Source organism: Prunus persica, chromosome G1 (assembly GCF_000346465.2).
Source record: "Prunus persica cultivar Lovell chromosome G1, Prunus_persica_NCBIv2, whole genome shotgun sequence".
Lineage (NCBI taxonomy): Eukaryota > Viridiplantae > Streptophyta > Magnoliopsida > Rosales > Rosaceae > Prunus > Prunus persica.
The window spans coordinates 25,590,233-25,604,427 of NC_034009.1; the positions used below are offsets into that span (position 1 = coordinate 25,590,233).

Here is a 14,195-nt window from a genome sequence, read left to right on the forward strand (position 1 = left end):
AGAGAGAAGCAGAGAGACAGGTTTCAAGAAATAAAAAATAAAAAATAAAAAAACTATTCTAACACACATTCTTTATCTCAAAATTACTGTCATACACTCACTTCTTTTTTTCCTTGCCAAGTTCTAATCTGTTTTCAGAATATGATAGTAGAAAGACGAAACCAATCTATCAGAGGAAACAAAAGTAAGGATGATGACCCTGAATTGTGTCTCCAACCAGTGCCAACTTTGACCATGAAACTTAATCTAAACCTGAATTTTCCTTATACACAAGGCCAAGCATGAAAACGAGCTTCTAATTTGAACCCTAACAGGTCCTCCTAGCCACCAATCCCATCTTGCCATGGGCCAAGAATCACATCAACCAAGACAGTCTGCTCCTGCAAATCCAATAAGTTTCCAGTTTTCAGCAATCCTCATCTGAATGCATTTTGTTTTCTGATGATGAAATTATACGAAAAATGATAACAAAGCTCTTTGATGGCTTACCTTTCTTTGTGCCCCGAGTACATCATCAAACATGAGCATTTGCTCCAGTTTTCACTGAACAAGACACACTGCGACTACTGAGAGCGGTACCAAATCTCAAAGATGTGCATCAAACCTGACTCTAGCTAGTAGAGTCTTATTCTAGTTTGGATCGAACTCCGGCAAATGGGGCACAATTCGAGGTATTCTCCACAGTCACAACAAGTCTGCCACACAAAGAGGGGGGCCAAAATTAGAGAAGCAAAATCAACAATGTCAACGTAACAGTTTACTTGTAACTCAAGGTTATGAAAAGCTTGCATTCTTAGAGAAATTGGTCTACCTGATGCCCACAACCAAACGCCATGTCTTTCGGATTCGTAAGACAAATGGGGCAAACCTGTACGAAAAAAAAGAGAGTAAATAAATTGCAAATCTGAGAGAAAATTAACAATTAAACCTGGCTTCATGGGAAACTTGTTTGAATACCTGACTATCATATCCTGTATAAGAAGGTGTGCTGGCTCCTGCATTATCATATCCAGCATAAGGAGCTGTCCTCTGCTGAAAACTGTTTGAATTGCTGTAAAGTTTTGTGTTGCTGCTGCCTGAAGATACTGCAGCATAATGGGGTGGGGGAAGGGGAACCATGTTTGGATAATTTCCATTGCGTGTTCTGCTTATTCAAGGCAATGGATTTTCATGTTACTAAAGGTTCAATACATCAATTTGGCAAAAAATTACAGTTTAAGCTTTAATTTTTACCCCAATATGCCAAGCTCTAGAGTTGCTTTATATTGAGAAGGTATTTCCATCAGGGCTGAAAGAGCAAATTCTGTCTGCTTTCTGGATAGATCCACCTTCTTTGACATGATTTCCGTAAAATTCACAAACTGCATAAAGGAAACCAGTCCTTCAGAATTACGCACATGTAAAAACCATGAACATATCAAGCTAGCAATCTTTTCGAGAACTAATTGACACCAAAACATTGCTGATCACCTGAAAATTATCGAATGCTCGAGCAGGGATGTTATCGTCGAATTCCCTCATCATGTCCCAAGGGCCATCTCCAATCCCCACTAGGATTATAGACAAGGGGTACACACTGCAAATAAAAAGGTAAGGTATATGAATTATGAAAGTACAGATCAGAAACCAAAAACCAAGTTATGAAAGAGTTTCCCCGAGCGTATAAAAGGACATGTTTCTAGAAAAGTTTACCTTGCTTTTACAATTGCATCAATTGTCTTTTGTTCTTGTGAGCTGAGCTGACCATGTTTTGTGTCAACACTTCTTGTCACCTAAGACAATGACAATGTTTTGTGAGGCAGATAGGAAGCATGAGACCACCTCATGATAGAAAAATGCAGTTCATTTTTAAAAAGTAGGTTAAAATCAGATTACCTGGCCATCAGCAATGATCAGCAAAACATGGTACTGGCCTCCGCTTTGCTCAACAATAGTCATGGCCATCTCAATAATCGGTGCAAAAGATGTAGGCCCTGGGATAAGGAAACAAAAGAGAATAATGAACAAAAGTACAGATCAACCATATTTTGGCCAACTATGTAACTTTGTAACATATTTTGGCCAAAGCCTAGTGTAATGACTAGAGGCTAGCTGCAGCACCTGCAAGTCGAAGATGGGGAACAATTTCTCGATATCGTGCCAATACTTCCTCAAATCCGTTACAGTAGTGTTCGTCCTGATAGAAGCTAAAGACATCTTGATCATGTGTAGATGCTACAAGAATATACAAGAAATTTAAATAATTCACATGGTCCAAATAGGATGGTTCCACTAGAAATAATGCAGGAGAGGAGACAGTGCTTTGCGTTCAATTACCATCTCCAAACCCAAAGCACGGAATTAGATTATCTTCATCGAAAACAGATAATGTTTTCCCAATAATTGATATTGCTTGTTCATAGGGGTTTTGAACATTTCCAATGTGATGCAAGCTTTTCCGGTTAAATGACCTCGAACCTGTTAAGCAGGAAACAAAGCTTAAGCATATTGCATTGCCCTTCAAATGATGATGCTCTTTGACCAAAGAACTTTTTAGCATCAAGATGAGACTAACCTGTCCACTCATTGCTTTTCGTGAAATCAATACCAACAATCAAATTAGAAGACTCAAGGCCAGCTTGTGCAAGAGCAGAAGTAACCTGTGGTCAATCAAAGCCATGTTCATCAAAAGCTGAACTTCTAGAACAGAGACAGGAGAAGTAAGGACTTGAACTTGAGCAAAATACAACTTTCATGGCATGGATTGGATTGGATGTGATTAGTCATATAAAAAAAAATCAGAAAACCCAGAAATAGTGATAAAGCCAGCGATAGGTATCTCCTCAGTTTAAAAATCAACACAATAATTATAGGAAGAAAAAAAAAACTTTGTATGTGTCAACTTTGCCAAAGCTAGATATTAATATGCTGGAGAATTTTTTATAATCATTTTTCAAGATTGTAAAGTTCTTACCTCATCCAAGGAACTGTAATTATCAGCTATCTTTGAGTATTTTCTATCCAACCTCCTTCGGGGGTTGGGCACTGTAACTGGCCGAGACACATGGTTAAAAGATGGTGAAGGTGCATAGTGATGCTGAGGGGTACAGTAGGGGTTTTGTGGAGGGCGTGATGGCTGTGGATACCCATACTGATCCCATGAAGAAGAAGAAGCAGTTGATCCACCATGCGAAAACAGCCTCGGGCTCGAATCTTTCGAGCTTTTGCCTCCCATCAGAAGCAGAATCTACAAAAACCCTTGTGAATAATGCAGCAAAGTCTATATGTTCTTGTTTTTGGGCTCTGCCTCCAAAGCTAAAGAAAACAGAACAAGGCAACCAGCAAGGCAGTTCAAATGTCAACCTGCAAATGAAATTATTAAACACCTTGAAGGCCCTCCCTCACATGAATATAATAACTGCATAAAAAACTAAAAGCTGTCCATGTTTAGTGCAATGAGGCTGTTAAAAAATTACCAACAATATAATATGTATGTGAAGCTGCTGTCTTTCTCTTTGTTAGTTTTTTTTTGGTTTCTTTGAAAACTAAAACTTGGGTTATGCATAAAACTCTGTAATATATGAGTATATATAGGAAATTAAAAATGAATCTGGAAGGACGAGAATTGAGCAGGAAAATCCCATACGGAGAATAATTATTATCAAGACCAAGAACATTAAATTAGGCAGCCAAAAGGGACTGATTCAAACAAACGCCGACCATTGAAACCATTAAAAAACTATATAAAAGTTTACTATTTAATTTTTCCACCAAAACTCACAATCAAGTTAGCTGCAGCAACCACATCAAGAAACTCCAAGGCAAGTCCTGGAAGAAAATATGAAAACCAGGTTCTGACTCTGATAGATAAATACTAAAAATAATATCAGAGCCCAACACTCATTCAACAAGGAATAAATACGTGTCTCGTAAAAAACTGAGATTTGGTGATGTGTGAAAACTATATATCTACGTAACCTGGCCTCTAAGGAAACCAGGTATGTTCAGTCAACTACTCTTTTTTTGTTTACTATTTTTAATATGAAACATGGAGCAAATGATGCACTAATATAGTAGTTTGGAACTTTGGAGTAATTGTTCTCTCTAGAAAAAGTCTTGGGTTCGAGTCCTTGCTTCTGTATAGTGTGTGCGAGTTTAGTATATTATCGCCCCTCTCAATAGGAAAAATCCTAGAATTTTTTTTTTTGAAACTTGTATATTAAAATAAGAATCCATTATCCATAATGATAATGATAATGATATCCATATTATCATAATCCACAACAATTAATTATAAGCTGATAACTTTTATATTTGGGGAGAGTGTGAACAGGATTGAAGGGTCGTTATCGTCATTTTCAAGTAATTAATAGCTGGATGATCAATTATCCAACCTTATGAATACTTGTGAAAAATGAATCAGAATGTGCTTGATTGGAAAGCTCAACAAGTAAGACAATGCAACTGGGGATATTTATTTAATTAAGATGGATTCTGAGAACTGGGAAATAATAAGAGATATTTAGTGATATACCCATTTCTAGCACTAATATTATAAATAAACCCTACACAATTGAATTCCTATAAACAAACCCAAAAAAAATCCAAAAAATGATAGCTGGCCTTATTGAATTTAATATTAATTATTAAATTACTTTGATGTCCTATTGAGTGCTTTGGGTATTTTTATGAGATTTTGGGGTTGGGCTTGTTTTAAGAAATTGATGGCAGTTTTGTAATTTATAAGAAGTTAAAAGCTTTTTTGTTATGTTGTAAATGGGCTTTGGGTGTGTTTCTAAAGTCCATTTTATATAGGGTATTTTTATAATTTTGGCCCCCATATTGGGTATAATAGTGAATCTCCCAAATAATAAACACCTTGCTTCTGAGTAGTTTTTTTATTTAAATTTTTTATACTATTTTGTTTTTTCGTTTTTCTTGAGTTTTTTTTACAATAATTTTTCATATGTAATCTGAAAATTATGTGTAAATGCTGTGGGAAAATGCAAATTATCCTTTGAACAACTCAAAGGGTTTGGAAACAGTCAATTTGGTATGGGTCCAAAATTGTTGAAGCGTGAGGTCCAACTTCTAAAATAATTAATAAATAAAGTTTATGGTAACTTGGGGGATTACGAGGTTGTGACGTATGATCTAACTTGGTGGAAACACTTCTCTATTTCCTTTTCGTTACTCTTTTACCTACTTGCGCAGAGAAGGGGAAATCAAACTAAAAAACTCAAATACAATAATAAATACTCTTACTTACTTGAGCTGCAAACCTTTTACTCTATTTCTATCCTTATTTGATAAGTGACATAATGAATGAGATAAGAATGAGGAACACTGAAACGGGAGTAAGAAAGTTTTTCTCCGCACTAGGATTTTCGAATAGAAAATTACAGATTTCTCAAAAAATACACAACTATGCAGGAAAAAATACATATGGGCTCAACTCTAGTTCCTTTTTGGTGTCAGGCCCATTTTACATTTAATTTGATTTCAGGCCCATTTTTTCAAGTCCACTTATTCAAGGCCGGCCCAGGAGGTAGGCCCTACTCAATAATCGGTCTTACTCTTCCTGATCTGGGATGTTTCGAGTCCACGAACATTGAAATACTTGTCATCTTCTTCTTCCCACTACTCACGGTACTGAAGAAGCTTCCACTGTCTAAGTCACTCACACAGCTTATGCTAGACGAGCGCCAATCGTGTACTTGATCGATCATGCAGACCCCTTACGTGGCAGCATCACAACCACGGTTGCACATACACCTGCGGCGGACCAAACAACATTAGAATTAGGATGGGAAATAACTTTCACATAGCAATCGCCACGTACGCATGATTGGCTACGGCCCGTAATCATATTAGCTCCCGGATTAATTAACATAAAAATTAAAACAAAAAAACAAACTTTAAAGGGAAAAACAGAGGGAGACTGGTTGGTAGTGATCGTTGTCGTCTCTGCTACGCACCGTCGCTGGGTCTGTCTTCTCCTCCTCCTCCTTCTTCTTCATCTTGTTTACAGGTACGAATCACTTTTCTCAATCCCTCTCTTCGAAGTAACAACAGCTTCCACTTTCTTGTTTACCGCCAAAATTCCCAACTCATCAATACATAAATTTGTTAATTCCATTACCTATTCGGATTCCAATTCGAAATCCCTAGGATTTTCGAATTTTATATTTGTAAATTACGCTCAATTTGGTGGAAATCGGAATGAGACTTTGCTTGTACAACCGGCGATAGCAAAAGTTTGGAAATTTGGAAAGTACCAAATGGCAAGTGCTGGCGACGAAGACAACGATGCGGTGCTAAGTGACGTGGAGGGCGACGATTCAGTGCCGGTCGCGATTAAGACTCCATCGCCAGACGAAATCTCCGCGGAGCGATTCCGCGAGCTCGTCGCCGAGCTAGATCGCGAGCGACAAGCTCGAGAGGCGGTGGAGAATTCGAAATCGGACCTTCAAATTCAGTTCAATCGATTGAAGGCTCTGGCTCACGAGGCCATAAAGAAGCGCGACGAGTGGGGGAGGCAGAGAGATGAGGCGTTGCGTGACAAGGAGGAAGCTTCTAAAACCAACGAGAAGGTCTCGGCGGAATTGGCCGAGTCGAATAGGGCAAAGGACGAGGCTTTGCAGCAGAGGGATGAGATTGCGAAGCAATTGGACGAGGTGGTGAAGGAGAGGGACGGTTTGAGGTCAGATATTGGGAATTCGACTCATATGCTCATGTCTGGAATCGATAAGATATCGGGGAAGGTTAGTAATTTTAAGAATTTTGGGGTGGGGGGGTTGCCAAGGTCGCAGAAATACACGACAGGATTGCCTGCGGTTGCTTATGGAGTTATTAAGCGAACGAATGAGATTGTGGAAGAACTTGTTAGACAGATTGATTCCACGGCCAAGTCTAGAAACGAAACGAGGGAGCAGATGGATCAGAGAAATTACGAGATTGCCATTGAGATTTCTCAGTTGGAGGCCACGATTGGTGGTTTGAGAGAAGAGGTCGTGAAAAAGACCTCCATTGTTGAGAAGTTAGAGAAGAGTATGGCAGAAAAGAATGGCAAAGTGTCGGAGATTGAACGGGAGATGGAGGAGAAGTTGAGTAAGGCTGAGAGTGAGGTTTCAGAGTTGAAGCAGTTAGTTGGAGAGTATGATGATAAGTTGACGAATTTAGACTCGAAAATGGAAGCACAGAGGCCTTTACTCTTTGATCAGTTGGATTTGGTTTCGAAAATTCATGACCGGCTATATCATGTTATGAGAATCGTTGATGCCAATAATTTGGATCAGTCGGAGTTTTCAGAGTCCCTGTTTCTCCCTCAAGAAACGGACATGGAGGAGAACATACGTGCAACTTTGGCTGGGATGGAATCCATTTATGAGTTGACCAGGATTGTTATTGAAAAGACAAGGGATTTAACTGAGGAAAAGAACCGCGAAATTAAGAGTTTGGATGAAACAGTGAATCGGTTAGTTAAAGAGAAAGAACAAATTGGATCATTACTTAGGAGCGCATTGTCAAAGAGGATCACATCAAGTCCATCTTCTAAAACGAGTGAATTGTTTCAAGTTGCAGAAAATGGTTTAAGGGAGGCCGGGATAGATTTCAAGTTTAGTAAGCATGTTGGGGATGGGAAAGTGGATACACTTGAGACAGAGGAGGATGAAATATATGCGTTAGTAAGTAACTGTTACTATTAGTCTGTTTGAGTGTTATTTTGAATTTGATATGGTTTCAAACCCTATTTTGTCATTGTTGATGTATTAATGTATCATATTTAGGCTGGTGCTTTGGAGAACATTGTTAAGGCATCTCAGCTTGAGATCATTGACCTGCAGCATTCTTTGGAGGAATTAAGGTACTCTGTTGTGCCCAAAATTAGTAGATTTCAAATAAATTCTGATGTGCCATAACTTGAAGTTTCATTTATACTAGTAAACTAGATATGCTTTTATGCTGTTAACTTTGTCCTGACATGGTATTGTTATGTTACATTTGCTGTTTACCGTATTAAGGGCAGAGTTGAGTTTACTCAAACAGCATGTTGAGGCTCAAGCTAAGGAGCTCGACCATAGAATGCGTAGAATTGAGGAACTTGAAGAAAAGGAGAGAGTAGCAAATGAAAGTGTATGTTATTTGTGTTCTATTGACTGTTCAATCATTGATTTTGGTTTGCCTTATGTGCTTCATTGTTGTCTGATATGAAATTATCTATAGCATATGTGAGCAAGGACTTTCTAGCAAATTCTGCTCACGAACCAATTTGTGGAGTAACGTAATGCCAATCTTTGTGTAGGTTGAAGGGCTGATGATGGACATTGCTGCTGCTGAAGAAGAAATTGCAAGATGGAAAGCAGCAGCCGAGCAAGAAGCTGCTGCAGGCACAGGTGTAGAACAAGAATTTGTGGCACAGGTATGCTTAAAAACTTGTCCTGATATAATTTTCTTGATTTGTTTACTCTGATATTTGCTTTCAAATGATATATATCTTAGTGGAAGAAAGACCAGTATATCTAGGGGCTGAGTTGATTTAACTTAGGACATTGTTACTAGTCCATATAATTGTATAAAGCAGATCGATTAGCTCTGAGGTCTGTTTTGGGGAGTTAAGGACTAGTGGGATTTGGCTGAGTTATAGGTTCAAATATGTACCAAGTACAGTGTTTGTGAATATTATTTGGTCATGGAAGCTGCGGTCTGAATGTGAAGACAAAAGTTCGTTTTATATGACATAGTCCATCTTCATTCTTCAATTAGCATGTTCCCAAGTATTAATTAGCAGTGACTGTGGTTGGAACCTGCAGTTGTCGGCGCTTAAGCTTGAACTTGAGGAGGCAAAGCAGGCGATTGTGGAATCAGAGAAGAAACTCAAGTTCAAAGAAGAGACAGCTGATGCTGCCATGGCAGCCAGAGATGCTGCTGAGAAGTCATTGAAATTGGCAGACTTGAGGGCATCCAGGCTCCGGGATAGAGTAGAGGAGCTTACCCGTCAGCTAGAAGAATTTGAAAGTCGGGAAGACTCAAGGAGGGGCCTGAGTGGACCTAGATATGTATGCTGGCCATGGCAGTGGCTTGGGCTGGACTTTGTGGGGGTCAGTCGCTCTGATATACAACAAGAGAGTAGTTCAAATGAAATGGAGCTCTCTGAACCTCTTCTTTGATTAACACATTTTCCCCCCTTCTCTATACTTCTTATTTTGTGTATTTATTGTGATCTTTCAAAATTAGAACAGTAAAAAAGGAAAAATCGCATAATCTTCTAACACTTCTGCTCTTCAGTTCCCCCTTATTTTTAGAGATAATGTAATTGATTGTTTGATTGTTTTTGCATAGCTACTTACAACGTAAGTGAATCCATAGCATACATGCTTCTTCAGGGGAATGTTTCTCTAATTTTGTTCTCACTCTGATGAGGTTTCTAATCCAAATTCTTTAGTCGAACCTTTTTCTTTTATTATTTCATATTCCTGTTAATTTATGGTTACACACCAAGGCTCGATAAAAGTTCGTATGGAAAGGGAAATTACTCGGAGTAGGAGATTGGCTTTCGATTTGTTTGGATGAACAAATCTTATGACATATATATATATATATATATATATATATATATTATACATTCAAGTGAAGTTCCAATTTACATAAGCACAGCCATATTTAAAGTTTATTTTATATGATCATAACTAGCAGAGCATACAGAACTTCCCAAATCCGAAGGCGTATGTAGAAGAGAAGCTCCTCTAGCTTATATGCGTTTCGTGAGAAAACTTCACGGGGACAAGGTGGAAAGCAGTTTTCTTAGCGATGGTGAGGGAAAGGCCACCAGTTTCTTCCATGTCGATATCTTCCTCCTTCATTCCATTAGGCAACTTCCAATCAAACCAGTAGAGAAGATTTGCAAGTCCAAACGCTATTGTTGTTGTTCCCATGTACATCCCAGGACAAACTCTTCGACCAGCTCCAAATGGCAAAAACTCGAAATGCTGCCCCTTATAATCAATAGAGCTGCCATCAAACCTTTCTGGGATGAATTCTTCTGGGTCCTTCCAAGACTCGGGGTCTCGTGCAATTGCCCAGTCATTGACAAATACCACCGTTCTGGGGTCAACATCATACCCTTGGATTTTAAAATGGGACATGGCTTCTCTTGGCAGAATCAATGGAGCTGGGGGATGCAATCTGAGGGTCTCTTTGATTATCATCTTGAGGTATTCAAGCTCATCTGTATCTCCTTCGTTGATTTTTCCTTTGTTTCCAATGCATCTTCTAACTTCTTCCTGGGCTTTCTTCATCAGTTTGGGTTTCCTAGCTAGCTCTGCCATCGCCCACGTCATTGTAGTTGCACTGGTATCTATTCCACCTAAAAATAAATTCTGATTCACAAAGTATCAAAGTATAAGTTAAATATTCCACCAAAACCACACACCAAAAAAGTACGTAAAATATTCAAGGAACTAATTTTCTATTTAAATTTGTCCAGCTTGAAATTTCGCCACAGGTGAGTGGGCAAAAGTTAGCGCTTACCATGAGGACTGCCTTGATGTTATTATGACCAAGTTGAGCAGCTCCAAATAACCCAGTTTGCTCCCTCACTATCTTAAGCAGCACATCAACTATGTCTTCATGATCTTGCTCCCCTACTGCCCTCCCGGCCCTGAGATGATCATCAATCACCTGCTGGAAAAAACCATCCAACTCATTCCAAATCCTATCAAACTCTTTATGCACACCGGAAACCCTGTCCATAATCCACCCGATAAAAGACGGAAAGTAGTCGGCTCCAGACAAGCCTCCAAGCATGGTCTGAATGTCATGAATCAACTCAGGAATATTTGTATCATGCTCAAACTTGCTTCCTCGGAAACTTGTCCCAAACACAATCCTGAAAATTATACTGGCAGTGAGAACAAACAGTTTCTCAGTGAGATCAACTGGAGCACCAGAAGATGAGGAAGAAGAGAGTGAATTGACCAATTTGGCCACCTCTTCTTCCCTGACAGACCAATACGACTGGACCCTCTTCACGCTGAGGAGCTCAAGCACGCATATTTTTCTAATCTCTCTCCAGTACTCGCCATAAGGCGCAAATGCCACGTCTAGATAGTTGTATGTAAGCCTGCGGGAGCCGGCCGTGGTGGGTCTGGTGCAACAGAGGAGGTCATTGGTTTTTAAGGCCTCTTTGGCTGCCTCAGCTGATGAGATTATGAGAGTTGGTACGCGACCGAGATGGAGGAGCATGACCGGTCCGTACGTTTTGGAGAGTTTCCAGAGAGATTGGTGAGTGGAGGAGCCAAGTTGGTGCAAGTTGCCTATGAAGGGAAGCTTGGAAGGGCCCGGCGGAAGGTGCCTTTGATGTTGTTGCTTATTTTTTTTGAGTGAAAGAAAAAGCAGGAGGACAAGAAATGGAAGGCATATGAGTAGTGGGGTGATGAAAGGCATTTGGAGAGTTAATGAAATTTGTGTGTGAGATCTTCTCCATCTTCCTTATATAAGCTGGTGTTTTGTAAGTATCTGGGTGTAGCTATCCTACTTCTGTAAGAGATATGTTTTACTTTGCAACGTTGATGGAATTTACCCAAAAAAAGAGGCAAAAAAGCTTTAATTTTCAGAAACTCTATTGAATTAATGCATACAATATTATCATAGTGTCGATAATTGTTTACTTATCATAGTGTATATCTAAATTTCGTTTGGAAAATCAATTCCATATATATCCTTAAACCTTTGGTTAAGAAAACAACACGCATGCATGGGTCATCACCTCTCTCTCTCTCACAGAGGACGTGTGTGTATATATATATATATATATATATATATATATATATATATACACACAAACTTTGTCTGCATCGGATCCTTGTTTGAATTTGAATATTGACAAAATGATGACTCCAGTCGGTCTGCGTGCATACGAGTGCGTGCGCTAAACGACAGGAAACTCAATTCAGAACTGCTTCTACTTTTTTTTGTTTTTTTTGTCGACAATAAATTAAGGAACTGCTTCTACTTGGAACTAGAAAAAATGAGTATATACATGCTGCATGCACGTGAAATTGTCAATTAATAATCCAATTATGCCATATATATATATATATATATATGAGTATATACATGCTGCATGCACGTGAAATTGTCAATTAATAATCCAATTATGCCATATATATATATATATATACACACACACACAAACTTTGTCTGCATCGGATCCTTGTTTGAATTTGAATATTGACAAAATGATGACTCCAGTCGGTCTGCGTGCATACGAGTGCGTGCGCTAAACGACAGGAAACTCAATTAAGGAACTGCTTCTACTTGGAACTAGAAAAAATGAGTATATACATGCTGCATGCACGTGAAATTGTCAATTAATAATCCAATTATGCCAATCCATTTGTACATGCATGTAAGCTCTTAATGTGTTCTTTCCATTTGTGAGCAAAGATTTGTTCTTGGTTGTTTTGTGTAATAAGCCTGTGAGTGTCTTCGTTGCATTTGGGATTTGGATGTGAGGATTAAACTCTGTAATTCCTAGGGTTAGGTGAGAAGTGTTAATCTCTTTTGGTACTAGGTGAAATGGTATTTGCCCTATGTAGAAATTGATGAGATTCAATATTCTGTTTGTGTATATCTATTTACAGAGAAAGAATACTATATAGAGAGGCACAACTAACCACACCTCTTTCCTAGATAATGCCTCAATTAGCTCCTTGACTTAAGGAAACGTAAAATACAAGAAACCACAAACTGACTAAATACAAGAAATTGACAGACTGACTAAATACTATGTGACAACCTAGGAGAATTAACCGACCTATAATTGACTTTCAATACTCCCCCTCAAGCTGGATCAAGAGGATTGATTGATCCAAGCTTGGAAATGAGCCGTTGGAACTGAGCTGTAGGTAAGGCTTTGGTAAATATATCAGCAAGTTGATCATAACTTCGAGTGTACTGTGTGTGAATCACTTTGGATTGAACTTGAGCGCGAATATAATGGCAGTCGACTTCGATATGCTTGGTCCTTTCATGGAAGACTGGATTAGAGGTGATGTGGAGTGCTGCTTGATTGTCACAGAAGGGAAACATGGATGGATTTTTGACAAAAGCCTAAGTCAGAAAGCAAACCTTTTAACCATATAAGTTCACAAGCAGTAGAAGCCATTGCCCTATATTCTGCCTCTGCACTTGAACGAGCAATAACATTTTGCTTCTTGCTCTTCCAAGTGACCAGGTTTCCTCCTACAAAGGTACAATATCCTGTGGTTGATTTTCGATCCAAGACGTTCCCTGCCCAATCAGCATCAGTGTACCCAAGGATGTGAACATTATCATTCTTTCTCATGAGTATACCACGACCAACAGACCCCTTAAGGTACGCAAGATTCTTTTAACCACATTCAAATGTAACATGGTGGGAGAATGCATGAATTGACTCACAATGCTAACTACATATGTGATGTCTGGTCTAGTGATAGTTAAGTAGATAAGCTTACCAACCAACCTCTAATAATAGCTGATGTTGTTAAGGGGTTCACCTTCCATGTCAAGCTTGAGTTTGCTGTCTAAAGGAGTATGAGCAGGTTTGGAGTCAAGCATGCTAGACTCTTGAAGAAGATCAAGAACATATTTGCGTTGATTTAAAAATAACCCTTTGTGTGAACTGGCCATTTCAATGCCAAAAAAGTACTTCAAGACTCCTAGGTCTATGATTGCAAGCTTCTGTTGCAAATACCATTTAATATTGTTAATTTCATCAGCATTGTCACCCGTGATAATGAGATCATCAACATAAATGAGCACCACCAATTTTCCAACGGATCCATTTCGAACAAATAGAGAAGAATCTAATTGCTACTCTGGAAGCCAATTGCCTCTATAACTGAACTCAACTTGGCATACCATGCAAGTGGGGATTGTTTTAATCCATAAATAGATTTGTGTAGTTTACAAACCAAATTAGGATTATTGCTTTGAGGATGACCAGGTGGAAGCTTCATAAAGACTTCCTCTTCAAGATCCCCTTGCAAAAATGCATTTTTTACATCCATTTGGTATAGAGGCCACTCTTTATTGACTGCAACAGACAACAACACATGAACTGTGTTCATTTTTGCAACCGAAGCAAAAGTCTCTTTATAGTCCACACCATACGTTTAAGTGAAGCCCGAGCTACCAATCTTGTGTCTTTCAATAGATCCATAGGATTGAAA

The 14,195-nt window shown here is 38.8% G+C and overlaps 3 protein-coding genes and 1 long non-coding RNA gene across 7 annotated transcripts; 2 read left to right on the forward strand and 2 right to left on the reverse strand.

The window, feature by feature from the left end:
• On the reverse strand, nucleotides 46–3,777 carry LOC18788748 (E3 ubiquitin-protein ligase RGLG5). 3 transcript variants are annotated; one of them, XM_020555592.1, is made up of 13 exons: nucleotides 3,761–3,777; nucleotides 2,954–3,342; nucleotides 2,555–2,639; nucleotides 2,317–2,457; nucleotides 2,101–2,214; nucleotides 1,876–1,973; nucleotides 1,693–1,772; nucleotides 1,471–1,576; nucleotides 1,234–1,361; nucleotides 958–1,144; nucleotides 812–868; nucleotides 490–695; nucleotides 46–380 (listed from the first exon to the last, which is right to left on the reverse strand). In XM_020555592.1, the coding sequence occupies exons 2-12, from the start codon at nucleotides 3,212–3,214 to the stop codon at nucleotides 615–617; spliced, it is 1,338 nt and encodes a 445-aa protein (XP_020411181.1). In that variant the 5' UTR covers nucleotides 3,215–3,342; nucleotides 3,761–3,777; the 3' UTR covers nucleotides 46–380; nucleotides 490–614. The 3 variants fall into 3 exon arrangements, with proteins under 3 accessions (XP_020411181.1, XP_020411182.1, XP_020411180.1); XM_020555593.1 differs by lacking the exon at nucleotides 3,761–3,777 and adding an exon at nucleotides 3,456–3,543 and having other exon boundaries at nucleotides 46–377; XM_020555591.1 differs by lacking the exon at nucleotides 3,761–3,777 and adding an exon at nucleotides 3,456–3,543.
• LOC18788649 (myosin-9) lies at nucleotides 5,797–9,427 on the forward strand. 2 transcript variants are annotated; one of them, XM_020570476.1, is made up of 6 exons: nucleotides 5,797–6,010; nucleotides 6,151–7,667; nucleotides 7,770–7,846; nucleotides 8,004–8,115; nucleotides 8,285–8,401; nucleotides 8,793–9,149. In XM_020570476.1, exons 2-6 carry the CDS (start codon nucleotides 6,261–6,263, stop codon nucleotides 9,147–9,149), a joined length of 2,070 nt encoding a protein of 689 aa, XP_020426065.1. In that variant the 5' UTR covers nucleotides 5,797–6,010; nucleotides 6,151–6,260. The 2 variants fall into 2 exon arrangements, with proteins under 2 accessions (XP_020426065.1, XP_020426059.1); XM_020570470.1 differs by having other exon boundaries at nucleotides 5,878–7,667; nucleotides 8,793–9,427.
• LOC18791546 (cytochrome P450 71B37) lies at nucleotides 9,594–11,587 on the reverse strand. Its single transcript, XM_007225683.2, has 2 exons — nucleotides 10,510–11,587; nucleotides 9,594–10,358 (listed from the first exon to the last, which is right to left on the reverse strand). The coding sequence occupies exons 1-2, from the start codon at nucleotides 11,422–11,424 to the stop codon at nucleotides 9,726–9,728; spliced, it is 1,548 nt and encodes a 515-aa protein (XP_007225745.1). The 5' UTR covers nucleotides 11,425–11,587; the 3' UTR covers nucleotides 9,594–9,725.
• Nucleotides 10,125–10,547, forward strand: LOC109950670. The gene is made up of 3 exons (XR_002272949.1): nucleotides 10,125–10,193; nucleotides 10,281–10,332; nucleotides 10,466–10,547. It is a non-coding gene; the product is annotated as an uncharacterized LOC109950670 (long non-coding RNA).

Bases quoted from the DNA above. Each gene is read 5' to 3' on its own strand.
- LOC18788649 (XM_020570476.1), top strand. From the start codon at position 6,261: ATGGCAAGTGCTGGCGACGAAGACAACGATGCGGTGCTAAGTGACGTG. The intron at 7,847-8,003 runs GTACTCTGTTGT...TACCGTATTAAG, and splicing joins CATTCTTTGGAGGAATTAAG to GGCAGAGTTGAGTTTACTCA. The intron at 8,116-8,284 runs GTATGTTATTTG...ATCTTTGTGTAG, and splicing joins AGAGAGTAGCAAATGAAAGT to GTTGAAGGGCTGATGATGGA.
- LOC18788748 (XM_020555592.1), bottom strand. From the start codon at position 3,214: ATGGGAGGCAAAAGCTCGAAAGATTCGAGCCCGAGGCTGTTTTCGCAT. The intron at 1,362-1,470 runs GTGATCAGCAAT...TCCTTTATGCAG, and splicing joins GAGCATTCGATAATTTTCAG to TTTGTGAATTTTACGGAAAT. The intron at 869-957 runs GTATTCAAACAA...TTTTTCGTACAG, and splicing joins ATACAGGATATGATAGTCAG to GTTTGCCCCATTTGTCTTAC.
- LOC18791546 (XM_007225683.2), bottom strand. From the start codon at position 11,424: ATGCCTTTCATCACCCCACTACTCATATGCCTTCCATTTCTTGTCCTC. The intron at 10,359-10,509 runs GTAAGCGCTAAC...TTTGTGAATCAG, and splicing joins ACATCAAGGCAGTCCTCATG to AATTTATTTTTAGGTGGAAT.